Raw genomic sequence first — 23,413 nt, 5'->3', positions numbered from 1 at the left:
CGCTGTTGGGTTTTTCACGCTTAACATTTTCCCATGTGTATCAAGAATGGTCCACCACCCAACATGACACAACTGTTGGAAGCATCGGAGTCAACATGGGCCTGCATCCCTGTGGAAGACTTTCGGCACCTTGTAGTCCATGCCCGGACAAGTTAAGGCTGTTCTGGAGGGTGAAAGGCTGGGGTGCAACTCAATAGTAGGAAGGTCTTATTAATGTTTTGTACACTCATTTATATATATATATTAGTACCAGTAAAAGTTTGTACACATCCACTCATTCAAGGGTTTTTCTTAATTTGTATTATTTTCTACATTGTAGAATCATAGTGAAGACATCAAAACTATGTCATACCACATATGGAAACATGTAGTAACCAAAAAAGTGTTTAACAAATCTAAATATATTTGAGATTCTTCAAAGTAGATACCATTTGCCTTAATGTCAGCTTTGCAGGTAGTCACCTGGAATGCATTTCAATTAACAGGTGTGCCTTGTTAAAAGTTAATTTTACAACCTAATGCTGATCGCATTAGCCTAAGTTAGTTCAAACGTCTCACAGGGGACCCACCAACCCTGAAGTTTAATGCATTTGAGCCAATCAGTTCAGTTGTGACAAGGTAGTGGTGGTATACAGAAGATAGCCCTATTTGGTAAAACACCAAGTCCATATTATGGCAAGAACAGCTCAAATAAGCAAAGAGACATTACAGTCCATCATCACTTTAAGACATGAAGGTCAGTCAATCCTGAAAGTGTCAAGAACTTTGTGCAGTCGGAAAAACAATCAAGCTCTACGATGAAATTGGCTCTCATGAGGACCGCCACAGGAAAGGAAGACCCAGAGTTATTTCTGCTGTAGAGGATAAGTTCATTAGAGGTAACTGCTCCTCCGATTGCAGCCCACATAAATGCTTCACAGAGTTCAAGTAACAGACACATCTCAACAAACTGTTCAGAGGAGACTGCCTGAATCAGGCCTTCTTGGTCGAATTGCTGCAAAGAAAACAATATTAAAAGACACCAATAAGAAGAGACTTGCTTGGGCCAAGAAACACAAGAAATTGGCATTTGTCACAGCTGTTGAAGGAAGTGGACCAAGGTGTAGGCTGGTGTGTGTACATTTTCTTTTATTATAACAAATGAAGCCAACAACCGTGAAGCTATGTGCCATAAACAAAAGTCAACTTCCCACAACGACAGGTGGGAAAAGGGCTACCTAAGTATGGTTCTCAATCAGAGACAACGATAGACAGCTGTCCCTGATTGAGAACCCTACCCGGCCAAAACATAGAAATACAAATAATATAACATAGAATACCCACCCCAAGTCACACCCTGACCAAACCAAATAGAGACATAAAAAGGATCTCTAAGGTCATGGCGTAACAACATTAGACTGGTGGAAATCTGTCCTTTGGTCTGATGAATCCAAATTTGAGATTTTTGGTTCCAACCACTGTGTCTTTGTGAGACGCAGAGTAGCTGAACGGATAATCTCCGCATGTGTGGTTCCCACCGTGAAGCATGGATGAGGAGGTGTGATGGTGTGGAGGTGCTTTGCTGGTGACAGTGTTGGTTGATTTATTAAGAATTCAAGGTATACTTAACCAGCATGGCTACCACAGCATTCTCCAGCTATATGCCATCCCATCTGGTTTGAGCTTAGAGGGACTATCATTTGTTTTTAACAGGACAATGACCCCAAAACTCACCTCCAGGCGGTGTAAGGGCTATTTGACCAAGGAGAGCGATGGAGTGCTGCATCAGATGACCTGTTCGCCACAATCACCCAACCTCAACCCAAATGAGATGTTTTGGGATGAGTTGGACTGCAGAGTGAAGGAAAAGCAACCAACAAAACCAGAGTTGCAAAGAAAAAGCCATGTCTCAGACTGGCCAATTAAAATAAAATATTAAGATGGGCAAAAGAACACAGACATTGGACAGAGGAACTCTGCCTAGAAGGCCAGCATCCCGGAGTTGCCTCTTCACTGTTGACGTTGAGACTGGTGTTTTGCGGGTACTATTTAGTGAAGCTGCCAGTTGAGGACTTGTGAGGCGTCTGTTTCTTAAACTAGACACTCTAATGTACTTGTCCTCTTGCTCAGTTGTGCACTGGGGCCTCCCACTCTTTCTATTCCGGTTAGGACATTTCTAAGTGACCCCAAACTTTTGAATGGTAGTGTATATTTTTTAAACTATATCTTCCCGCTGTCTCTGAATTATTAGCTAACAACCCAGCATTCACAAGGATGCAACAAACATCCTTGTTTCTTGTTATAACAATGTTTATGTGTGACATTTCCCCATACATGCAGTGAAAATGTCTGCAGACAGAAAAGGTTTCTTCACAGAAAACTCTTCTTGAAATGTATGAAAATGCATTAAAAGGTGGAAATGTACCATAATAGTTTTCAGACAAAAATGTTTTACAGAGTACATTATACAGTAAGTTTCTCCAGTTTACAGAGTGGATCCTCCAAGACATCAGAGAGCATCTTCTTCCCTGAGTCTCCTGGTTTATTCATTTGTAGATCTAGCTCTCTCAGGTGTGAGGGGTTTGACCTCAGAGCTGAAGCCAAAGAGGCACAGCCTTCCCATGTGACCCAACAACATAACAGCCTGCAGAGAGAGAAACACCTGTCATTCTGTCAGTTCTGGACACACTGAAAAACCATTTCTGATTACTTTCCTTAACAGCACATTATTTGCCTGATGGGTGGCAACAACTTAAAAAAGGTATAAACATGCTATTTTTGATTACTACATTTAGTTTATCATTTGTTTTCATGCAACTTCATGGTCTCCAAGAAAGATGGCCTTACCCCAGTTTTTCCACTTTACAGTGTGTATTCCCCAATCCAGCAGAGAGCAGCTTCACTCCTGAATCCTGTAGGTTATTGTGACTCAGGTGCAGCTCTCTCAGACTAGAGGAGTTTGAGCTGAGAGCTGAGGCCAGAGACCCACAGCATTTCTCAGTGAGGTTACAGCATTTCAGCCTGGGAAAGATATGAATGCACAGTCACAATGTTAATGTCCATCAGCAAGCTGCCTGCACACTGCCTACAAGCCTCCAGGTGGATCAGTTATAGCGCCCCTATTCTGACATTATGGAATATGCTGTAATACTTACGAAAGTCTTTCCAGTTTACAGAGTGGATCCTCCAGGACAGCAGAGAGCATCTTCACACCTGAGTCTCCTGGTTGGTTGTTGGTCAGGTCCAGCTCTCTCAGATGTGAGGGGTTTGACCTCAGAGCTGAAGCCAGAGAAGCACAGCTCTCCTCTGTGACTCCACAGCCTACCATCCTGCAGACAGAGTGGTTTGTTTGTATAATATGCATTTTCATAGGACATGAGGACATTATTCATGTTCAAACATATAACTACCCAATTTAGTTTTCCTTTATCCTTTGTGAACATTAATGAAATAAACAAAGAACATGTATTTTAATTACACATCACCTCAGTGTTTCCAGTTGACATTGTGGTTCCTTCAGTGCAGCAGAGAGATGGTTAATTCCTGAGTCTCTTAACTTATTTCCACCTAGGTCAAGCTCTCTCAGGTGTGAGGGGTTTGTCATCAGAGCTGAAGACAGATAATAACATCCTTCCTCTGTGGTTTTAGAGTTATACAGCCTGCAGAGGGATTCAACATAATTGAATGTCCTACTGTCATCGGCATTGTAGTACACTTCATTACTCATTGAGAAGTAACTTCGAGTTTCTAAGAGCAACTGGAGAGCTGTACTTCCCCATTCTCCCTTAGGTTTCTGATCTCAGAATTAAATGCCCATGCCCAGATATCCTCAACGAAATCAGATCACAAATCACAAAATCATTTGACCTAAATCCTGAAATTACAGACCATTCTTGAGATGTTCTAGTACTCACTTCAGTTTTTGCAATTTACACTGTGGATTTTCCAGGACAGCAGAGAGCAGCTTCACTCCTGAGTCTCCTGGTTGGTTGTTGTTCAGGTCAAGTTCTCTCAGGTGTGAGGGGTTTGACCTCAGAGCTGAAGCCAGAGAAGTACAACCCTCCTCTGTGACTCCACAACCAGAAAGGCTACAGAGGGAGAGAGTATTACATTTACATTTTAGCCAGTTAGCAGACAATCTTATCCAGAGCGACTTAGAGTTAGATTATAACTATCCCCATGTAAACGGCTATTAGAGATCCACGTATTGCTTAGTGAATGACAGATGAATGACCCAATCTTTTTTCCAAGAAGAGAGCCAACTTCATTTGATCACCTTATTACAGGAGAACTTTCCTCAAAGCAGGAAATGTAAAACTTGCAATATATTTAGAGTTTTTAAAAGACTTCAGAAGTATATAATTTCAATTTTCCCATTAAAAAAAGTCCATGAATTATAATCCACATTAATAATTCAAACTTCCTGTTGCTGCAGGATTCTTTTCCTGCTGTAGCAAACTGGCTCAAATTAGGATCCGACATCTGTATGAAACTAACCTCAGTATGTCCAGTTTACAGTGTGGATCCTCCAGTACAGTAGAGAGCAGCTTTAGCCCAGAGTCTCCAAGGATATTCCTGCTCAGATCCAGCTCTCTCAGGTGTGAGGAGTTTGACCTTAGAGCTGAAGCCAGAGAAGCACAGCCAATCTTTGTGGTACCACAGCTCTTCAGCCTGCAATGGGAAAAATACTCAGCTCTATACACAACTGGACATTTAAAATAGTTGAATCATTTCACATTTCCACAAACGAAAGTAATTATACATTTCCATTCTGAGAGATGCCCTTACCTCAGTGTCTTCAATTTACAACCTGGATTCTTCAATCCATCAGAGAGCAGCTTCACTCCTGAATCCTGCAGTTTATTGTCACTCAGGTCCAGCTCTCTCAGTGAAGAAGAGTTCGATCTGAGAGCTGAAGCTAAAGACTTACAGCATCTTTCAGTCAAGTTACAATCTTTCAGGCTGGAATAAATAATAAAAACACACATTTGGTCCACAAACAGGGTAAAGACTACAAAGACCATGAAGAAATTATGAAAATGTATCCATAAATACTCACATTGCTGTTCTGGTGGCTTTGACCACTGGTAGCAGCCTAAGAAGACCCTCCTCTGATCTGAAATACTTTCTCAGGTCGAAAACATCCTGCTTCTCCACTGAAGTCAGCAAAACAAAGACCAGAGCGGACCACTGTGCAGGTGACAGTTCAGTTTTTGAGAGACTTCCTGAGCTCAGATAGCTTTGGATCTCCTCCACTAGAGAAATGTCATTCAGTTCATTCAGACAGTGGAACAAGTTGATGCACCTTTCTGGAGAGGGATTCTTCTTGATCTTCATCTTTATGTACTTGGCTGTTTCCTCACTGCTTTGGGACTTGCTTTCTGTCTGTGACAGTAAGCCTTGTAAGAGAGTTTGATTGGACTCCAGTGAGAGGCCCAGAAGGAAACGGAGGAACAGGTCCAGGTGTCCATTCATACTTTGTAAGGCCTTGTCCACTGCACTTTTGTGTAGAAACAATGCAGGTGTTTCTCCTGACATTGTCTTAATATTTACACCTCGAGAGAGAAGATTTACATTGCTGTTTTTGAATGTGAGAAACACATACAGAGCAGCTAAAAACTCCTGAATGCTTAGATGTACAAAGCAGAATAACTTCTCCTGGCACAGCCCTTTCTCCTCTCTAAAGATCTGTGTGCACACTCCTGAGTACACGGATGCTTCTGTGACATCAATGCCACATTCTCTTAGGTCTTCCTCGTAGAAGATCAGATTACCTTTTTCCAGCTGTTGATAAGCCAGTTTCCCCAGTTTCATTATCATTACTGTATTCCAGTGGTGATCAATGTAATCTTCTCCAAGATACTTTTTACTACTCTGTTTGGTCTGAAAGATCAGGAAGTGTGTGCACATTTGAGTCAGAGTCTTGGGGATCTCTCCACTCTCTGCTTCACCCAACATTCTCTCTAGAACAGTGGCTGAAACCCAACAGAAAACTGGTATGTGGCACATGATGTAGAGACTCTTTGAGGATTTAATGTGTGAGATGATTCTGCTGGCCAGGTTCTCATCACTGAATCTCTTCCTGAAGTACTCCTCCTTCTGTGGGTCATTGAACCCTCGTACCTCTGTCACCTGGTCAACACACTCAGGAGGGATCTGATTGGCTGCTGCAGGTCGGGAGGTTGTCCAGAGAAGCGCAGAGGGTAACAGATTCCCTTTAATAAGGTTTGTCAGCAGCACATCAACTGAGGTTGACTCTGAGACATCAAAACAGGTCTTATTGTTCTGGAAGTCAAGAGGGAGTCGACACTCATCCAGACCATCAAATACAAACAGGACTTTGCACTCATCATAGTTAATCATTTTGGATTCTTTCATTTCCATGAAAAAAGATTGTAAAAGTTCCATCAAACTGCATCTCTTCGTCCTCATCAAATTCAGCTCACGAAAAGGAAGTGGAAATATGAACTGAATATCCTTATTGGCTTTTCCTTCGGCCCAGTCCAGAATAAACTTCTGCACGGAAATGGTCTTTCCAATGCCAGCGACTCCCTTTGTCAACGCAGCTTTTATATGCCTGTCTTGTCCAGGTAAGGGTTTAAAGATGTCATTACATTTGATTGGTGTATCTTGTGTTGCTGGTCTCCTGGATGCTGCCTCAATCTGTCTTATCTCATGGTCATTATTGACCTTTCCACTTCCACCTTCAGTGATGAAAATCTCTGTGTAGATGTCATTGAGAAGTGTAGGGTTTCCTTGCTGTGCTAGTCCCTCAAAAACACACTGAAATCTCTTCTTCAGAGTTGATTTGAGCTTCTCTTGGATTTCTGCCTCAGCACTGACATTTTGGTGCCTGGGAAAATTACATAAAATGTTTAAACATTTTGTATCAAAGGAGGAACAAATGGAAACTGAATTTCAACAGTTATGAAGACCTGAGACAATGTGATCTCCAAGTGATATGAAACCGTAGAAACAGCAGACACTCACATTTTCTGATCTACGGGAAAGACATTCGCTCCTTCATATGGCTCCATGGACACAGTGCAGGAAGGAGGACAGTCCTGTCTCTGCTGAGGGAGTGGAGGGACCCTGTCAAAACAAACTTTTAAATCTTTACAAAGAACAAGAAGTCCTGGGTGCGTGTTTATGAGTTTTGTTTTAAAGAAACCATGAACTCTAAATATTGTAATAACCTTTTATTTGACATAAGTGGTTCATTACTGAACCTCTTTGGCAGGTCCATAGACTTGTCACTCTTCATAGACAAACAGCTGGGTACAGGAGACACTGGTCTCTCTTGTTGGATCCTGACAAAAAAAACAAGGAAATTATATTTAGTTGGGCTAAGGAAGAAATAGTCAAAGTTGTTGAGGAGTAATTATATAATGTACAGTACCAGTCAAAAGTTTGGACACACCAAGAGTACTCGTTCCAGGGTTTTTCTTTATTTTTACTATTTTCTACATTGTAGAATAATACTGAAGACATCAAAACTATGAAATAACACATATGGAATCATGTAGTAGCAAAAACAGTGTTAAACAAATCTAAATATATTTTATATTTGAGATTTTTCAAAGTAGTGACCCTTTGCCTTGACAGCTTTGCACACTCTTGGCATTCTCTCAACCAGGTTCACGAGGTAGTCACCTGGAATACATTTCAATTAACAGGTGTGCCTTGTTAAAAGTTCATTTGCGGAATTTATTTACTTCTTAAAAGGATCGTCCCCTTTAATTATTTTTTTTTAACCTAAAATGACACCCAATTCTAACGTTCTGTAGCTAAGGCCCTGAAGCAAGGATATGCATTTTATTGGTACCATTTGAAAGGAAACACTTTGAAGTTTGTAGAAATGTGAAGGAATGTAGGTGAATATAACACGTTAGATCTGGTAAAAGATAATACGAAGAAAAAAAACAACCGTTCTGTTACCATCATCTCTTGAAATGCAAGAGAAAGGCCATAATGTATTATTCCAGCACAGGTGCAATTTATAATTTGGCCACTAGACGGCAACAGTGTATGTGAAAGTGTTAGACTGATCCAATGAACAATTGCATTTCTGTTCAAAATGTTGTATCAAGACTGCCCAAATGTGCTTAATTAGTTTATTAATAACTTTTCATGTTCAAAATTGTGCACTCTCCTCAAACAATAGCATGGTATTATTTCATTGTCATAGCTACTGTTAATTGGACAGTGCAGTTAGATTAACAAGAATTTAAGCTTTCTGCCGTTATCAGATATGTCTATGTCCTGGGAAATGTTCTTGTTACTTACAACCTCATACTGATCGCATTAGCCTAAGTTAGTTCAAACGTCTCACAGGGGACCCACCAACCCTGAAGTTTAATGCATTTGAGCCAATCAGTTGTGTTGTGACAAGGTAGGGGTGGCAGATAGCCCTATTTAGTAAAAGACCAAGTCCATATTATGACAAGCACAGCTCAAATAAGCAAAGAGAAACGACAGTCCGTCATTACTTTAAGACATGAATGTCAGTCAATCAATCCTGAAAAAGTTTCTTCAAGTGTAGTCGCAAAAACCATAAAGCGCCATGATGAAACTGGCTCTCATGAGGACCGCCACAGGAAAGGAAGACCCAGATTTACTTCTGCTGCAGAGGACAAGATCATTAGAGTTAACCGCACCTAAGATTGCAGACCAAATAAATGCTTCACAGAGTTCAAGTAACAGATGCATATCAACATCAACTGTTCAGAGGAGAGTGCATGAATCAGGCGTTCATGGTGGAATTTCTGCAAAGAAACCACTACTAAAGGACAACAATAACAAGAAGTGACTTGCTTGGGCCAAGAAACACCAGCAATGTGTGGTGCCCACCATGAAGCATGGAGGAAGTGTGATGATGTGGGGGTGCTTTGCTGGTGACACTGTCTGTGATTTCTTTAGAATTTAAGGCACACTTTCCTGACCCCTCCTGTCTCAGCCTCCAGGATTTATGCTGCAGTAGTTTATGTGTCGGGGGCTAGGGTCAGTCTGTTATATCTGGAGTATTTCTCCTGTCTTATCCGGTGTCCTGTGTGAATCTAAGTGTGCTCTCTCTAATTCTTTCTCTCTCTCTCTCGGAGGACCTGTGCCCTAGGACCATGCCTCAGGACTACCTGGCATGATGACTCCTTGTTGTCCCCAGTCCATCTGGCCGTTCTGCTGCTCCAGTTTCAACTGTTCTGCCTGCGGCTATGGAACCCTGACCTGTTCACTGTGATTACTACTATTTGACCATGCTGGTCATTTATGAACATTTGAACATCTTGGCCATGTTCTGTTATAATCTCCACATGGCACAGCCAGAAGAGGACTGGCCACCCCTCATAGCCCGGTTCCTTTCTAGGTTTCTTCCTATGTTTTGGCCTTTCTAGGGAGTTTTTCCTAGCCACTGTGCTTCTACACCTGCATTGCTTGCTGTTTGGGGTTTTGGGCTGGGTTTCTGTACAGCACTTTGATATATCAGCTGATGTAAGAAGGGCTATATAAATGCATTTGATTTGATTAGATTTTTCAACATGACAAAGACTCAAAATACAACTCCAGGTTGTGTACGGGCTTTTTGACCAAGGAGAGATGAAGTGCTGCATCAGATGACCTGGCCTCCACAATCACCCGAACTCAACCCAGTTGAGATGGTTTGGGATGAGTTGGACCGCAGAGTTAAGGAAAAGCAACCAACAAGTGCTCAGCATATGTGGGAACTCCTTCAAGACTGTTGGAAAAACATTCCTCATTAAGCTGGTTGAGAGAATGCCAAGAGTGTGCAAAGCTGTCATCAAGGCAATGGGTGGCTACTTTTAAGAATCTAAAGTCTAAAATATATTTTGATTTGTTGAACACTTTTTGTTACTACATGATTACATATGTGTTATTTCATAGTTTTGATGTCTTCACTATTATTCTACAAAAATAGTAAAAATAAAGAAAAACCCTTGAATGTGTAGGTGTGTCCAAACGTTTTACTGGTACTATATGTGTGTGGTTAAAACAACAAGTCTTATAACCCTTGTTCACTGGAAAAGTTGATTGGTGGTCCCATAGACTGGTCACTCTTCATAGACACACAGCTGGTTACAGGAGACACTGGTCTCTCCTGATGGACCCTGTCAAAAACCATGGAGATTAGTTTTAGTCTGAATGGGGAAGGGTGCGGGTGCTCAGATATCTGTATGGCAATCATTCTTAAATGGAAGAACTTTGGAACTGGACTCTTCCTAGAACTGCCCACCCAGCCAAACTGATCAATCGGGGAAGAAGGACCTTGGTCAAGGAGGTGACCAAGAACCCGATGGTCACTCTGACAGAGCTCCAGTTTTTCTGTGGAAATGGGAGAACCTTCCAGAAGGACAACCATCTCTGCAGCACACCACCAATCAGACCATTATGGTAGAGTGGCCAGACGGAAGCCACTCCTCAGTTAAAGGCACATGACAGCCCACTTGGAGTTTGCCAAAAGGCACCTAAAGTACTCTCAGACCATGAGAAACAAGATTATCTGGTCTGAAGAAACCAAGACTGAACTCTTTGGCCTGAATGCCAGGCGTCACGTCTGGAGGAAACCTAGCACCATCCCAACGGTGAGGCATGGTGGTGGCAGGATTGAGGAAAAGATGAACAGAGCAAAGTACAGAGAGATCCTTGATGAAAACCTGTTCCAGAGCGCTCAGGACCTCCGACTGGGGCAAAGGTTCACATTCCAACAGGACAACGACCCTAAGCACACAGCCAAGACAACGCAGGAGCGGCATTGGGACAAGTGTCTGAATGTCCTTGAATGGCCCAGCCAGAGCCCGGACTTGAACCTGATCTAACAACTCTGGAGAGACCTGAACATACTGTAGCTGTGCAACTACGCTCCCCATCCAACCTGGACTCCCAAGTGGCACACCGGTCTAAGGCACTGCATCTCCGCGCTAGAGGCATCACTACAGACCCTGGTTCGATTCCAGGCTGTATCACAGCTGGCCGTGATTGGGAGTTCCATAGGGCAACGCACAATTGGCCCAGCGTCGTTAGGGTTTGGCCAGGTTAAGCAGTCATTGTAAATCAGAATTTGTTTTTGACTGACTTAAATAAAGGTTAAATAAAATAAACAAAAAACCTGACAGAGCTTGAGAGGATCTGAAGAGAAGAATGGGAGAAACTCCCCAAATACAGGTGTGCCAACCTTGTAGCATCATTCCCAAGAAGACTTGTGGCTGTAATCGCTGCCAAAGGTGCTTCAACAAAGTACTGAGTAAAGGGTCTGAATACTTATGTAAATGTAATATTTCAGTGTTTTTGTTATACATTTGCAAAAATGAATAAACTTTTTTGCTTTGTCATTATGGGGTGTTGTGTGTAGATTGATGAGGGGGGTGAAAACAATTGAATTAATTTTAGAAATAAGGCTGTAACGTAACAACATGTGGAAAAAGTCAAGGGGTCTGAATACTTTCCAAATGCATCGTATATTTGTGGTTAAAACAATAAGTCTCATTACCCCTGTTCACTGGAAAAGTTGATTGATCGTCCCATAGACTGGTCACTCTTCATAGACACACAGCTGGTTACAGGAGACGCTGGTCTCTCCTGATGGACCCTGACAAAAACCATGGAAATTATTGTTAGTCTGACTAGGGAAGAAATAGTTTTTGACGGCGCTCAGATATCTGTATCAGGATTATGTAGGTGTGTGGTAAAACTAAGTCTCATTACCACTGTTCACTGGACAATGGTTCTTTACTGAAGTTATATGGAGGATCGATTGACATGTCACTCTTCATGGACACACAGCTGGTTACAGGAGACGCTGGTCTCTCCTGATGGACCCTGACAAAACCCATGGAAATTATTGTTAGTCTGACTAGGGAAGAAATCGTTTTTGACGGCGCTCAGATATCTGTATCAGGATTATGTAGGTGTGTGGTAAAACTAAGTCTCATTACCACTGTTCACTGGACAATGGTTCTTTACTGAAGTTAAACGGAGGATCGATTGACATGTCACTCTTCATGGACACACAGCTGGGTACAGGAGACACTGGTCTCTCCTGCTCCTCTTTCTCGCCTGAGAGAATATTTTTCGAAAAACTGTCCCCCTCCTCTCTCTCTGCAGAGAGACTCATTTTAGAGGTCGTAATTCCCTTCTCACGGGAAGACAAATACTACTGTCCTCTGACCTATATCAGCCCTGTGAACACACACACACACACACACACACACCTCCACCCATACAGAGAGGGAGAGAGAGAGTATCAATCATACACAATGCTGTCAAATAGCTACTACACACACTACCAAATTTAAGTGGCTGATTTCTGTAACATTTGTTGGTTATCCAGGAAGTGTATCACTTTCGACTGTTACGCATTTGTCAACTGGACTACTTTAGCTTGTTAGCAACTTTGCTAGCATGTATACCTAGCTGGCACATGTACAAGCCATAGCAGTGACAAAGATTAGTAGAATTTAAATGAATGAGGTGGTCCTTTCTGCAAACATTTTTATGAATTTAGCTGGCTAGATTACACAGTTCGCAAACAGGATCAATAATTGAATAGACATTAAATATGCTACTTCTTTAATATCCCCTTTTCCCCATCTCTGCTCTACTCTTCTCTTTCAATAACTTTCTATTTTCTTGTTGCAAGAAACAAAAACGGTCTGTAATGCTTACCACTGAGATGGGTTGCTCGGTTTGAGAATGCTGCTGTAGGCTGTAGCTTCTTTGTTTGACTGCTTAAAGGGCAGAACGTAGGGAGGGCAAGCCAGGGCAGGCACAGTATTTGACTTCCGTCTTATGGGAATTTGGTAGCTAGATGAGCTACATTTGCTTGGTAGGTTGTTGCTATGCCTCTTTCCTCTCACTGTGATCTTTATGGGTGCTTTTACACTGTGTGGTGCATGGAAACAGAGTAATCTTCTGAGCCACTATCTTCAGACTGACATAGGGTAAAGGGCAATGTGCATCACCAAAGTTGTCCGAAGTGATTTAATAAAATAACAGGAAGTAATTTACACCAGCTGTCTGTATATGAAACCTTGGTAAACAGCCTGTTTTAAAACCTGGGGAAAAATGTATTAAAGGTGGATTAACAAGTGACTCGGTGTGACGTACAAACAAACAAAGCCTCCACTGTGATCCAGCAGTTGTACATTTGATGAGATAGAAAATATCTTTGCTGATAAATGTAGATACTTTACGCCCACTGTAACAGTGTTCCTCTCCACCAGAGAGCACTGTTGTTTAATGAATGGTGAGGTTTGTCACCTGCTCCCCCTCTCTGCCAAATCATACTGCCAATATACCTTTTACTTCCCCTACGTTTGTCTTTTTCAATATAGCTTTTTACTTATCTCTATGGTTCTATTTTGATATTGATCTATTTCTCTCCTTCTCTCTCTCTTTCTCTCTCTCTTTTTCCAACTCTCTCTGTCTCTGTGCATCATCTCCACAATGCTGGACTTCAATGGGGTTGGAATGGATGTTACCATAGCAATCGCTCATTTAGGTGGGATACCATCGGATACCATACTGTAACCAAAGACATATAAATGTCAAATAGGGTCTGGGAGGGTGGGGGTTTGAGGTTGGGGTTTCTGTGAAGTGTTTAGGGGTGTTAGGGGTCTCGTTATCAGTGGTTAATTGCCACATTAGCAGGAACAGGGTAAATCTGTGGTGGATCAAACTGTATTACAGTGATAGCAACACCTCCTGGCACACGCCTGGGGGCAGTGGGAGGGGCAACTGGCATCAGGTGTGTGTGTGTCTTATTACATTTGGGTTGGTTACATGATGGTTGTTTTATTGATCCAGTCTGCATTCCCACCAAGATTCCCACACAGATGAATCTCTTTCTTTCTTTCTTTTTCTTTTTTTCTCTCTCTCATGCTCTTTCTCTCTCTCTCTCTCTCTTCACAGTCACATGTGTGTTTAGTTGCTGTTTACTAGATTGTCTCTGAATATACAGCCTATGCATGCCTCTGACACGCACATATTCCCCTGAGAGATCTCTCCGCGTGCTGCTCCTGTCACAAGATCATATAATAACACAATTGTACATTGTTTAAAAAATATTTATCCTCCATGAACAATATTACATTTACAGTAGACTTTAATAAGACCAGAATGGCTTTCCAGTGATCTGTGCAATTTTACACATTTTGCCATTGGACGGAGAGAAAATGTAGTAATTTTATAACACATTTCATGCTAATCTACTCATTTTGCCATGGGGCAGAGAGTAATTTTTGCAGTTTTAAAGCTAATTTCCTGCAATTCTGCAAATCTTCCCATGGGGTGGAGATTTATCAGCCGGGCTAGACAATCTGGACCCTCTCTGTCTAAAATTATCTGCCGAAATTGTTGCAACCCCTATTACTAGCCTGTTTCTCTTTCGTATCGTCTGAGATTCCCAAAGATAAGAAAGCTGCCACAATCATCCCTCTCTTCAAAGGAGATACTCTAGACCCAAACTGCTACAGACCTATATCTATCCTACCCTGCCTTTCGAAGGTCTTCGAAAGCCAAGTTAACAAACAGATTACCGACCATTTAGAATCCCACCGTACCTTCTCCACTATGCAATCTGGTTTCAGAGCTGGGCATGGATCCACCTCAGCCACGCTCAAGGTCCTAAATGATATCATAACCGCCATCGATAAAAGACATTACTGTGTAGCCATATTCATCGACCTGGCCAAGGCTTTCAACTCTGTCAATCACCTCATTCTTATCGGCAGACTCAACAGCCTTGGTTTCTCAAATGACTGCCTCATCTGGTTCACCAAGTACTTCTCAGATAGAGTTCAGTGTGTCAAATCGGAGGGCCTGTTGTCCGGACCGCTGGCAGTCTCTATGGGGGTGCCACAGGGTTCAATTCTCAGGCCAACTCTCTTCTCTGTATGCATCAATGATGTCGCTCTTGCTGCTGGTGATTCTCTGATCAACCTCTACACAGACGACATCATTCTGTATACTTCTGGCCCTTCTTTGGACACTGTGTTAACAACCCTCCAGACGAGCTTCAATGCCAAACAACTCTCCTTCCGTGGCCTCCAATTGCTCTTAAATACAAGTAAAACTAAATGCATGCTCTTCAACCGATTGCTGCCTGCACCTGCCCGCCCGTCCAACATCACTACTCTGGATGGTTCTGACTTATGTGGACAACTACAAATACCTAGGTGTCTGGTTAGACTGTAAACTCTCCTTCCAGACTCACATCAATCATCTCCAATCCAAAGTTACATCTAGAATTGGCTTCCTATTTCGCAACAAAGCATCCTTCACTCATGCTGCAAAACATACCCTTGTAAAACTGACCATCCTACCGATCCTCGACTTCGGCGATGTCATTTACAAAATAGCCTTTAATACCCTACTCAATAAATTGGATGCAGTCTATCACAGTGCCATCCGTTTTGTCACCAAAGCCCCATATACTTTTTTTGTGTGTGAATTTTTACCCCTTTTTCTCCCCAATTTCGTGGTGTCCAATTGTTGTAGTAGCTACTTGTTGCAGGAATTAAATTCCTCTGTTTTAATACCCAATTGAAATTAAACACTCTGTCAATTGATAAGAATTTGTATGACTCTTATTTGTATAAAATGGACAGAGCCCAGTCTTAAAGTCAACCAGCAGCGTTTATTCACGAGAGTACTGCCCATTATACATTTTACCACAGGTTATAAACTGAAAATGACGTCATTAGTTTTAGTCCTAGCCCGTGTCATCTCCGCTCCAGTACAATGGGCTGTATGGTTCTCACATCGTCTCTCCCTATTAAGATCATTTATGACCGAGCCAAGGCCAGCTTGTGTAGATAAGCCTTCTAGCCAGTCTGGCTATACGTTCATTCATTTCTACCAAGGTACAGACAGTCATTGTTCTAATTCTTGATTATATTTACACACATTATATTCAGTACTAGGATTAAAAAGAAAATTCATACATATACAGTAACATAATAGTATTCTGATTAGTACATATACAGTAACATAATAGTATTCTGATTAGTCAGTCCTGATTGAAATGTATACATAATTAGTCATTATTGATAATAATTCCCTTAACACTACTATCTTGTCTCGTCTCTACAACTCCCGTACGGGCTCGGGAGAGACGAAGGTTGAAAGTCATGCGTCCTCCGATACACAACCCAACCGCACTGCTTCTTAACACAGCGCGCATCCAACCCGGAAGCCAGCCGCACTAATGTGTCGGAGGAAACACTGTGCACCTGGCAACCTTGGCTAGCGCGCACTGTGCCCGGGAGTCACAGGAGTCGCTGGTGCGCGATGAGACAAGGACATCCCTACCGACCAAGCCTTCCCTAACCCGGACGACGCTAGGCCAATTGTGCGTCACCCCATGAACCTCGCGGCCGGTTACGACAGAGCCTAGGCGCGAACCGAGTCTCTGATGGCACAGCTGGCGCTGCAGTACAGCGCCCTTAACCACTGCGCCACCCGGGAGGCCCTAAGCCCCATATACTACCCAAAACTGCGACCTGTATGCTCACGTTTGCTGGCCCTCGCTTCATACTCGTCGCCAAACCCACTGGCTCCAGGTCATCTACAAGACCCTGCTAGATAAAGTCCCCCCTTGTTTCAGCTCGCTGGTCACCATAGCAGCACCCACCTGTAGCACATGCTCCAGCAGGTATATCTCTCTGGTCACCCCCAAAACCAATTCTTCCTTTGGCCGCCTCTCCTTCCAGTTCTCTGCTGCCAATGACTGGAACGAATGACAAAAATCACTGAAACTGGAAACACTTATCTCCCTCACTAGCTTTATGCACCAGCTGTCAGAGCAGCTCACAGATTACTGTACCTGTACATAGCCCATCTATAATTTAGCCCAAACAACTACCTCTCCCCCTACTGTATTTATTAATTTTGCTCCTATGCACCCCATTATTTCTATCTCTACTTTGCACATTTTTCCACTGCAAATCTACCATTCCAGTGTTTTACTTGCGATATTGTATTTACTTAGCCACCATGGCTTTTTTTGCCTTTACCTCCCTTATCTCACCTCATTTTCTCACATTGTATATAGACTTATTTTTCTACTGTAATATTGACTGTATGTTTGTTTTACTCCATGTGTAACTCTGTGTTGTTGTATGTGTCGAACTGCTTTGCTTTATCTTGGCCAGGTCGCATTTGTAAATGAGAACTTGTTCTCAACTTGCCTACCTGGTTAAATAAAGGTGAATAAAACATTTTTAAAAAAATATATATTTTCAGTTTTAAAGCTAATTTCCTGCAATTCCACACATTTTGTTGTGACATATGCCATGTTAAAGGGATATTTAACCACTGCTCTATTTCACTATATATGTCCATTAATATGTTATTAACATATAATGTGTCATAAAAATGTTGAATTTCATCACTACATGCAAATACAAGCGGTTCTGCATCTCACCGGTAGAAACGGGGCAGCTACATTACCTGGTTGTAAGAAAACCACAATATCCAGAATTCAAAGCGATTTCAGGAAGTGGAGGAACACCCCGTGGAGGTGTGAGAAATATCAAAATGTTTGTAGCCAGCACTTTCAGCCAGATGATTTCGAAATGGAACTGATGTCTCAACTGATGGGGTTGCCATGTCGTCAAACTTTGAAAGGTGATGCCATTCTATCGATTTTCCCCTTCACTTCAAAGTGAAGTGAAGGGAATATTCGATCAGCAAACATCATCAGCTTAGCAGAAAATAAGTAAATCTACAGTGGGTGGTGAAGAAAGTGTACGAAAGGCTTGTCCACATGGCTGTGGAGTGCAAAATGACCAGATAGTTGTCTACAAGGAGCCAGAGTCATAGCCCCCTGAACCCAGCATCCCTGCCAACATCGATTACAGCCTTGAGTCTTCTTGGGTATGACGCTACAAGCTGGGCACACCTGTATTTGGGGAGTTTCTTCCATTCTTCTCTGCAGATCCTCAAGCTCTGTCAGGTTGAATGGGGAGCATCGAACATCTCTGGAGAGACCTGAAAATAACTGTGCAGCAATACTCCCCATCCACCCTGACAGAACTTGAGAGGATCTGCAGAGAAGAAAAGGAGGAACTCCCCAAATACAGGTGTGCCCAGCTTGTAGCGTCATACCCAAGAAGACTCGATGCTGTAATCGCTGCCAAAGGTGCTTCAACAAAGTACTGAGTAAATTTTTGTTTTATTTATTTATTTCACCTTTATTTAACCAGGTAGGCAAGTTGAGAACAAGTTCTCATTTACAATTGCGACCTGGCCAAGATAAAGCAAAGCAGTTCGACACATACAACGACACAGAGTTACACATGGAGTAAAACAAACATACAGTCAATTATACAGTAAAAAAAAAAGTCTATATACAATGTGAGCAAATTAGGTGAGAAGGGAGGTAAAGGCAAAAAAGGCCATGGTGGCAAAGTAAATACAATATAGCAAGTAAAACACTGGAATGGTAGTTTTGCAATGGAAGAATGTGCAAAGTAGAAATAAAAATAATGGGGTGCAAAGGAGCAAAATAAATAAATAAATTAAATACAGTTGGGAAAGAGGTAGTTGTTTGGGCTAAATTATAGGTGGGCTATGTACAGGTGCAGTAATCTGTAAAATGCTCTGACAGTTGGTGCTTAAAGCTAGTGAGGGAGATAAGTGTTTCCAATTTAAGAGATTTTTGTAGTTCGTTTCCAGTCATTGGCAGCAGAGAACTGGAAGGAGAGGCGGCCAAAGAAAGAATTGGTTTTGAGGGTGACTAGAGAGATATACCTGCTGGAGCGTGTGCTACAGGTGGGAGATGCTATGGTGACCAGCGAGCTGAGATAAGGGGGGACTTTACCTAGCAGGGTCTTGTAGATGACATGGAGCCAGTGGGTTTGGCGACGAGTATGAAGCGAGGGCCAGCCAACGAGAGCGTACAGGTCGCAATGGTGGGTAGTATATGGGGCTTTGGTGACAAAACGGATAGCACTGTGATAGACTGCATCCAAAATGGTCTGAAAACTTATGTAAATGTGATATTTCAGTTATTTATTTGTAATAAATTAGCAAGAAATTACAAGAACCTGTTTTTGCATTGTCATTATGGGGTATTGTGTGTACATTGATGACAAAAAAATGTTTTTAATAAATTGTAGAATAAGGCTGTAACGTAACAAAATGTGGAAAAAGTCAATGGGTCTGAATACTTTCCGAAGGCTGTGTGTGTGTGTGGTTTGGGCCTGACAGGCTACTTTGTGTTGCTTATACTTGGAGCTGGCCCTGGAGTCATTAAAATGTTGATCATAATGTAGGCATAAATGCTAATGTACATTTAAAAATTTTTTTAAATACAATAATTCTTAACACATTTTTCAATGGAGAGAAAGAAAATAAGTACTTGCTTGGCCTATTTAACCTATTTAAAATGGTGAACTCATAAAATGTTCCTGCATATCTGGGATGCTCTTTTGAGTTGATTTTGATGCAGTTTTTATTATGCAAAATAATCTGATTTATTCAGCATAAACTTGTCAAGAACAACAACGGAAACAATAGAAATGTGTAGGCTTACATCAGTGGAGGCTGCCGAGGGGAGGAAGGCTCATAATAATGGCTGAAGGCGAGCAAATTGAATAGCATCAAATACATGGAAACCAAGTGAAAATAGGCCTATAAAAAGCCTTTTATCATGCATCAACATTAGGTTAATTCTGGAAATGGTAAGGGTCTTATCCATAATATTGTCTTATAATATTACCTTTCTCAGGACCTAACAAGCAACAACAGCTGGTGTGCAGAGGACAGTTTCAATATTTTAATCTCAGTACAACATGCCTTTAAATTCTGTCTCAGAAAGGTGTAGACTACAACCGTTTATATTGATGAATTTAATATTGTAGTGAATTATTTCACAATAACCATCTATGTTTAATGCATACCAATTGATGGGACAAGAGAGCATAGAGATAGAGGAATTTAGGAAGAGATGCACTTGCTGAAAATGTACCAACCTGCATGTTAATTATTATTCAAATTTCTCCCAAATGTAACCTTACAAATTAGCAGAAATTCAAATGTTAATGAATCATATATTGTAATTGCGTAGCCTATCAGATATAATTACTGCATGTGATTTATGAAAATAATAATTATTTGAAATGATATTATATAATTGTATTAGGATGTAATGTGATATGATCCTCTATTATATTGGTCTGTATTGTTAATATTGAAAATAATAATCCTATCATAATAATAATCCAGATTGAGAATAAGCTTCTGCTAGGGAAAAAGCAGAAAGGATTGTTACGAATCCCTTTTGGCCCGACAGTCTAGGGGGGATGGTAATGAGACCCGTAACATAACTCATGCAAATTATTATTGTGACAAAGTAAAAGTGTGAACGAAATAACCACGACAACAGAAATCTACCGTCAAACTCCAGGTTTATTTAAACACACGGTAATGGGGGGAGCAGGAAAAGGGGCTGAGCTGGACCCAAGGAAAGAAACAATAAGTATTCAAAAACACCCCTAAGCTAGACTAGCCTACTTTAACAACAGCTAACTAACTAACCAAAAATACAGTGGGTGGTCCGCCCAGTTCTAACTAGTGTATTTAACAAAGTTCACCTACGGGTAGTGTATGCCCATGGGCGACTTGTCTTGGTTTCCACCTTTTCCCACCAGCAAACAAAACACCATAACCAAAAACAATACTCACAGGTGATGACAAAGTGCTATGAGGTGCTTAAACAAAAGAGAGGTTAAGACACAAAGCGAGAGTGAAACACAGAGACCTACAGACATGGCATTTACAGAGAGATTGAGCTAGAGATTGAGCTAGAGATTGCTCCAGAGCAAACAAATGATGGGGTTTTTAAACCATGGGGAAGGAACTGTGATAGGGTAGGAAATAGGTGTGTCTTCTGATTGATGATTGATTGTTGACTGATTGGGGAGTGATGATTTTCACCTGTGAGGGGAGAAGGAGAGAAAAGAAACACACACAGGATACACACACACAGGATAACTGTATCCGTAACAGGATGATAAGGACATGTAGGCCTTAACCATTTATGACTAAAAAGAGAATACGTCTTACAAGCTACATTCTTTGTTTAGGTTTTTAGTCATAAATATGGCTAGTGTTGGCCTATTTCTAAGAGGCAAAGCGAGAGACATGGCAGATACAGTACCTGATTGTTAACACTAATGAACAATGTATCTGAAGGGATTTTTCAGTTAACTGACCAGTAGGCCTAGTCAAGGTTTCTGTGGATGGACAGAAAAACACTTGTCAAATAATACGTGTTACGGGGTTGGGCAGGTTACTTTCTAAATGTAATATGTTAGTTACAAGTCACCTGTCCAAAATTGTAATCAGTAATATACATTTTGGATTACCCAAACTCAGTAACATAATCTGATTACATTCCATTACTTTTAGATTACTTTCCCTTTAAGAGGCATTAGAAGACAAAAATGTTACCAATTGAACGACATCTTTTGCAGGATAAATCAATGTTAAAGTTTGATTAGCTGGCCATCTATGGATGTAAAATTTTACTTTATGGGTTGGTTATGTAGGCTTCTAACCCATTGCTTAATACTTAATACAATTAAATTATATCATTAAAAACCAAAGTATATTAAAATTCCAGTCATTCCAATAAATGTTATACCCCTTGATCTTCAAGAATAGGACTTAGATTAGCCTAATTGTTTAACCTGAGCATGACCAAAACTAAGGACTTATTAGCCAGCCCTACTCTGTTGTTTATGATTTTGTTGTCATGGAGGACTGATTGGGATCATTGATTCCAGTTGAAAAATAAATGCTGCGCTCATGGAATGACATGCTTTGAGCACTACTGAAAAGTACTATTTACATGTGGAAAATGAATGCTATATGCTGCATTTGTCACGTTCTTTCAAAATCGAACCCAGAAGCAGACCAGGACAAGGAGAGTAGGAAGAAGGTGAGTATTTATTTACAAGTGAATGTGAAGATATATCCAGGTGGCGTAGCGGGCAGCGGTGGTGAGTTGATGGGAGTAAATAGGTGGATCCAATGGGGTAGCGGAATCCTCCGACGACCAGGTGGGAATGGGGTAAATGATCCGGGTGAGTAACTGAAGACAGAACAAACGGAGGTAAGTTTAAGGCAAGCAATAAGTACAAAACAACAAAACAAATTCTATCCAACTTGAGGCTGATACTATGGCACAACATACTGTTCATTGCTAACGATCCGGCAGGGAATGGATGTCAGGTCCGGGCTTATGAAGAGGAGAGATGATGATCAGGACCAGGTGTGCAGATAGCTGATGGGATACAGGTGCGGGTAATCAGAACTCCCAACTGGCCACGATGCCCGGCAACCAGACAGGGTGCGTTCCAGGACGCCGGAAAAAACACTCCAGGACAGAACACAGGCAAAAAAAACAGACTCAGGAAACGGGATTCGTGACAGCATTTGCTATAGGCCTATTGTTTACCTTTTTGTTGGTGACACTTTGATATCTTGATAATATGCAGCTGTTTAAAGGGCAAATCTACGGATGAAACAATAACAAAACAGACACCCCGCCTCTGTTTTGTTAAAAAGCTGAGGGATGGGCCTGGAGACATGTAACCGCTCTCAGATTAATAGACAGAGCTATGGACTGACCATCCCATGATATAAAAATGATTGTTTTAACCATGTTATGAGACTATAAAGTGGTTGTTTACATTTACATTGTTTACAAACATTGGAGAAAAACAAGCTTATATTTTGGGTTCTCATGGAGTGTGACAGTTGAGCTAAACTCATGAGGCATTTATGTTATATTCTTCAAGAATCAATGGATATATATATATTTTTATATATAATTTCTACGTTGAAAAATGGATGTAGCAACTACAGATTGCCCCTTTAAGTCTATCAAAAGTGTGCACGTTTTTTTTTCCAGCACGAATGAGATGTTTTTATTCCATAGGCTGGGATCCGCACTATGCAGCTGTTGCAAGAGCGCATTTTTCACTGGCTGTCCACTGGTTTCAAAAACAATGATTGATAGGCAGATTCAATTCTTGAATTCAACCATTATTGGGTTCAAATACACATTTAGATTTGTGAACAGCCATCCACAACAACCACAATCCGTAAAGCGTAAATAGGTAAATGAGAGAGCAGCAGTGTGATTCACATCAATGCGCTATGTAGAAATCAATAATACGTGTTATCCGTATCGCTGTAAACTACACCACTGCTGTCATCCTTACTGTACCTCTAAGCGTTTAGTCAAGTTGGATAATCTTTGGATGCCGACAGCAGTCGCACCATTGGAAGACAGCTTGGACTGTAGCTCACAAAAACCTATTCCTGCTCGTTTCCCTCGATCCATCAAACACCATTTGGTGTGTCATAATAGTGGTCTCTGACTTGTGGTCAGACTCGCTCTGGTGGAACAAAT

General features: G+C 41.4%; 1 protein-coding gene and 1 long non-coding RNA gene across 2 annotated transcripts; both read right to left on the bottom strand.

Moving 5' to 3' along the window:
• Positions 1–1,111: 1,111 nt before the first annotated feature.
• Positions 1,112–12,906, bottom strand: LOC115109468 (NACHT, LRR and PYD domains-containing protein 12-like). The gene is made up of 14 exons (XM_065009767.1): positions 11,925–12,906; positions 11,695–11,808; positions 11,480–11,578; positions 10,002–10,100; positions 7,176–7,289; positions 6,970–7,071; positions 5,039–6,832; positions 4,768–4,941; positions 4,477–4,650; positions 3,894–4,067; positions 3,465–3,638; positions 3,135–3,308; positions 2,827–3,000; positions 1,112–2,623 (listed from the first exon to the last, which is right to left on the bottom strand). The coding sequence occupies exons 1-14, from the start codon at positions 12,101–12,103 to the stop codon at positions 2,443–2,445; spliced, it is 3,726 nt and encodes a 1,241-aa protein (XP_064865839.1). The 5' UTR covers positions 12,104–12,906; the 3' UTR covers positions 1,112–2,442.
• Positions 12,907–20,382: 7,476 nt separating this feature from the next.
• Positions 20,383–22,767, bottom strand: LOC135564529 (uncharacterized). Its single transcript, XR_010461118.1, has 2 exons — positions 22,190–22,767; positions 20,383–22,087 (listed from the first exon to the last, which is right to left on the bottom strand). It is a non-coding gene; the product is annotated as an uncharacterized LOC135564529 (long non-coding RNA).
• Positions 22,768–23,413: the final 646 nt, after the last annotated feature.

This window comes from Oncorhynchus nerka, linkage group LG25, assembly GCF_034236695.1.
Source record: "Oncorhynchus nerka isolate Pitt River linkage group LG25, Oner_Uvic_2.0, whole genome shotgun sequence".
In the NCBI taxonomy this organism is placed as follows: domain Eukaryota; kingdom Metazoa; phylum Chordata; class Actinopteri; order Salmoniformes; family Salmonidae; genus Oncorhynchus; species Oncorhynchus nerka.
Note: the sequence above shows the minus strand (reverse complement) of the source record. Positions and strands in the feature narration are given on the sequence as shown.

Bases quoted from the DNA above. Each gene is read 5' to 3' on its own strand.
- LOC115109468 (XM_065009767.1), bottom strand. From the start codon at position 12,103: ATGAGTCTCTCTGCAGAGAGAGAGGAGGGGGACAGTTTTTCGAAAAAT. The intron at 4,068-4,476 runs GTTAGTTTCATA...CTCCCTCTGTAG, and splicing joins TGTAAACTGGACATACTGAG to CCTTTCTGGTTGTGGAGTCA. The intron at 3,001-3,134 runs GTAAGTATTACA...TATCTTTCCCAG, and splicing joins TGTAAACTGGAAAGACTTTC to GCTGAAATGCTGTAACCTCA.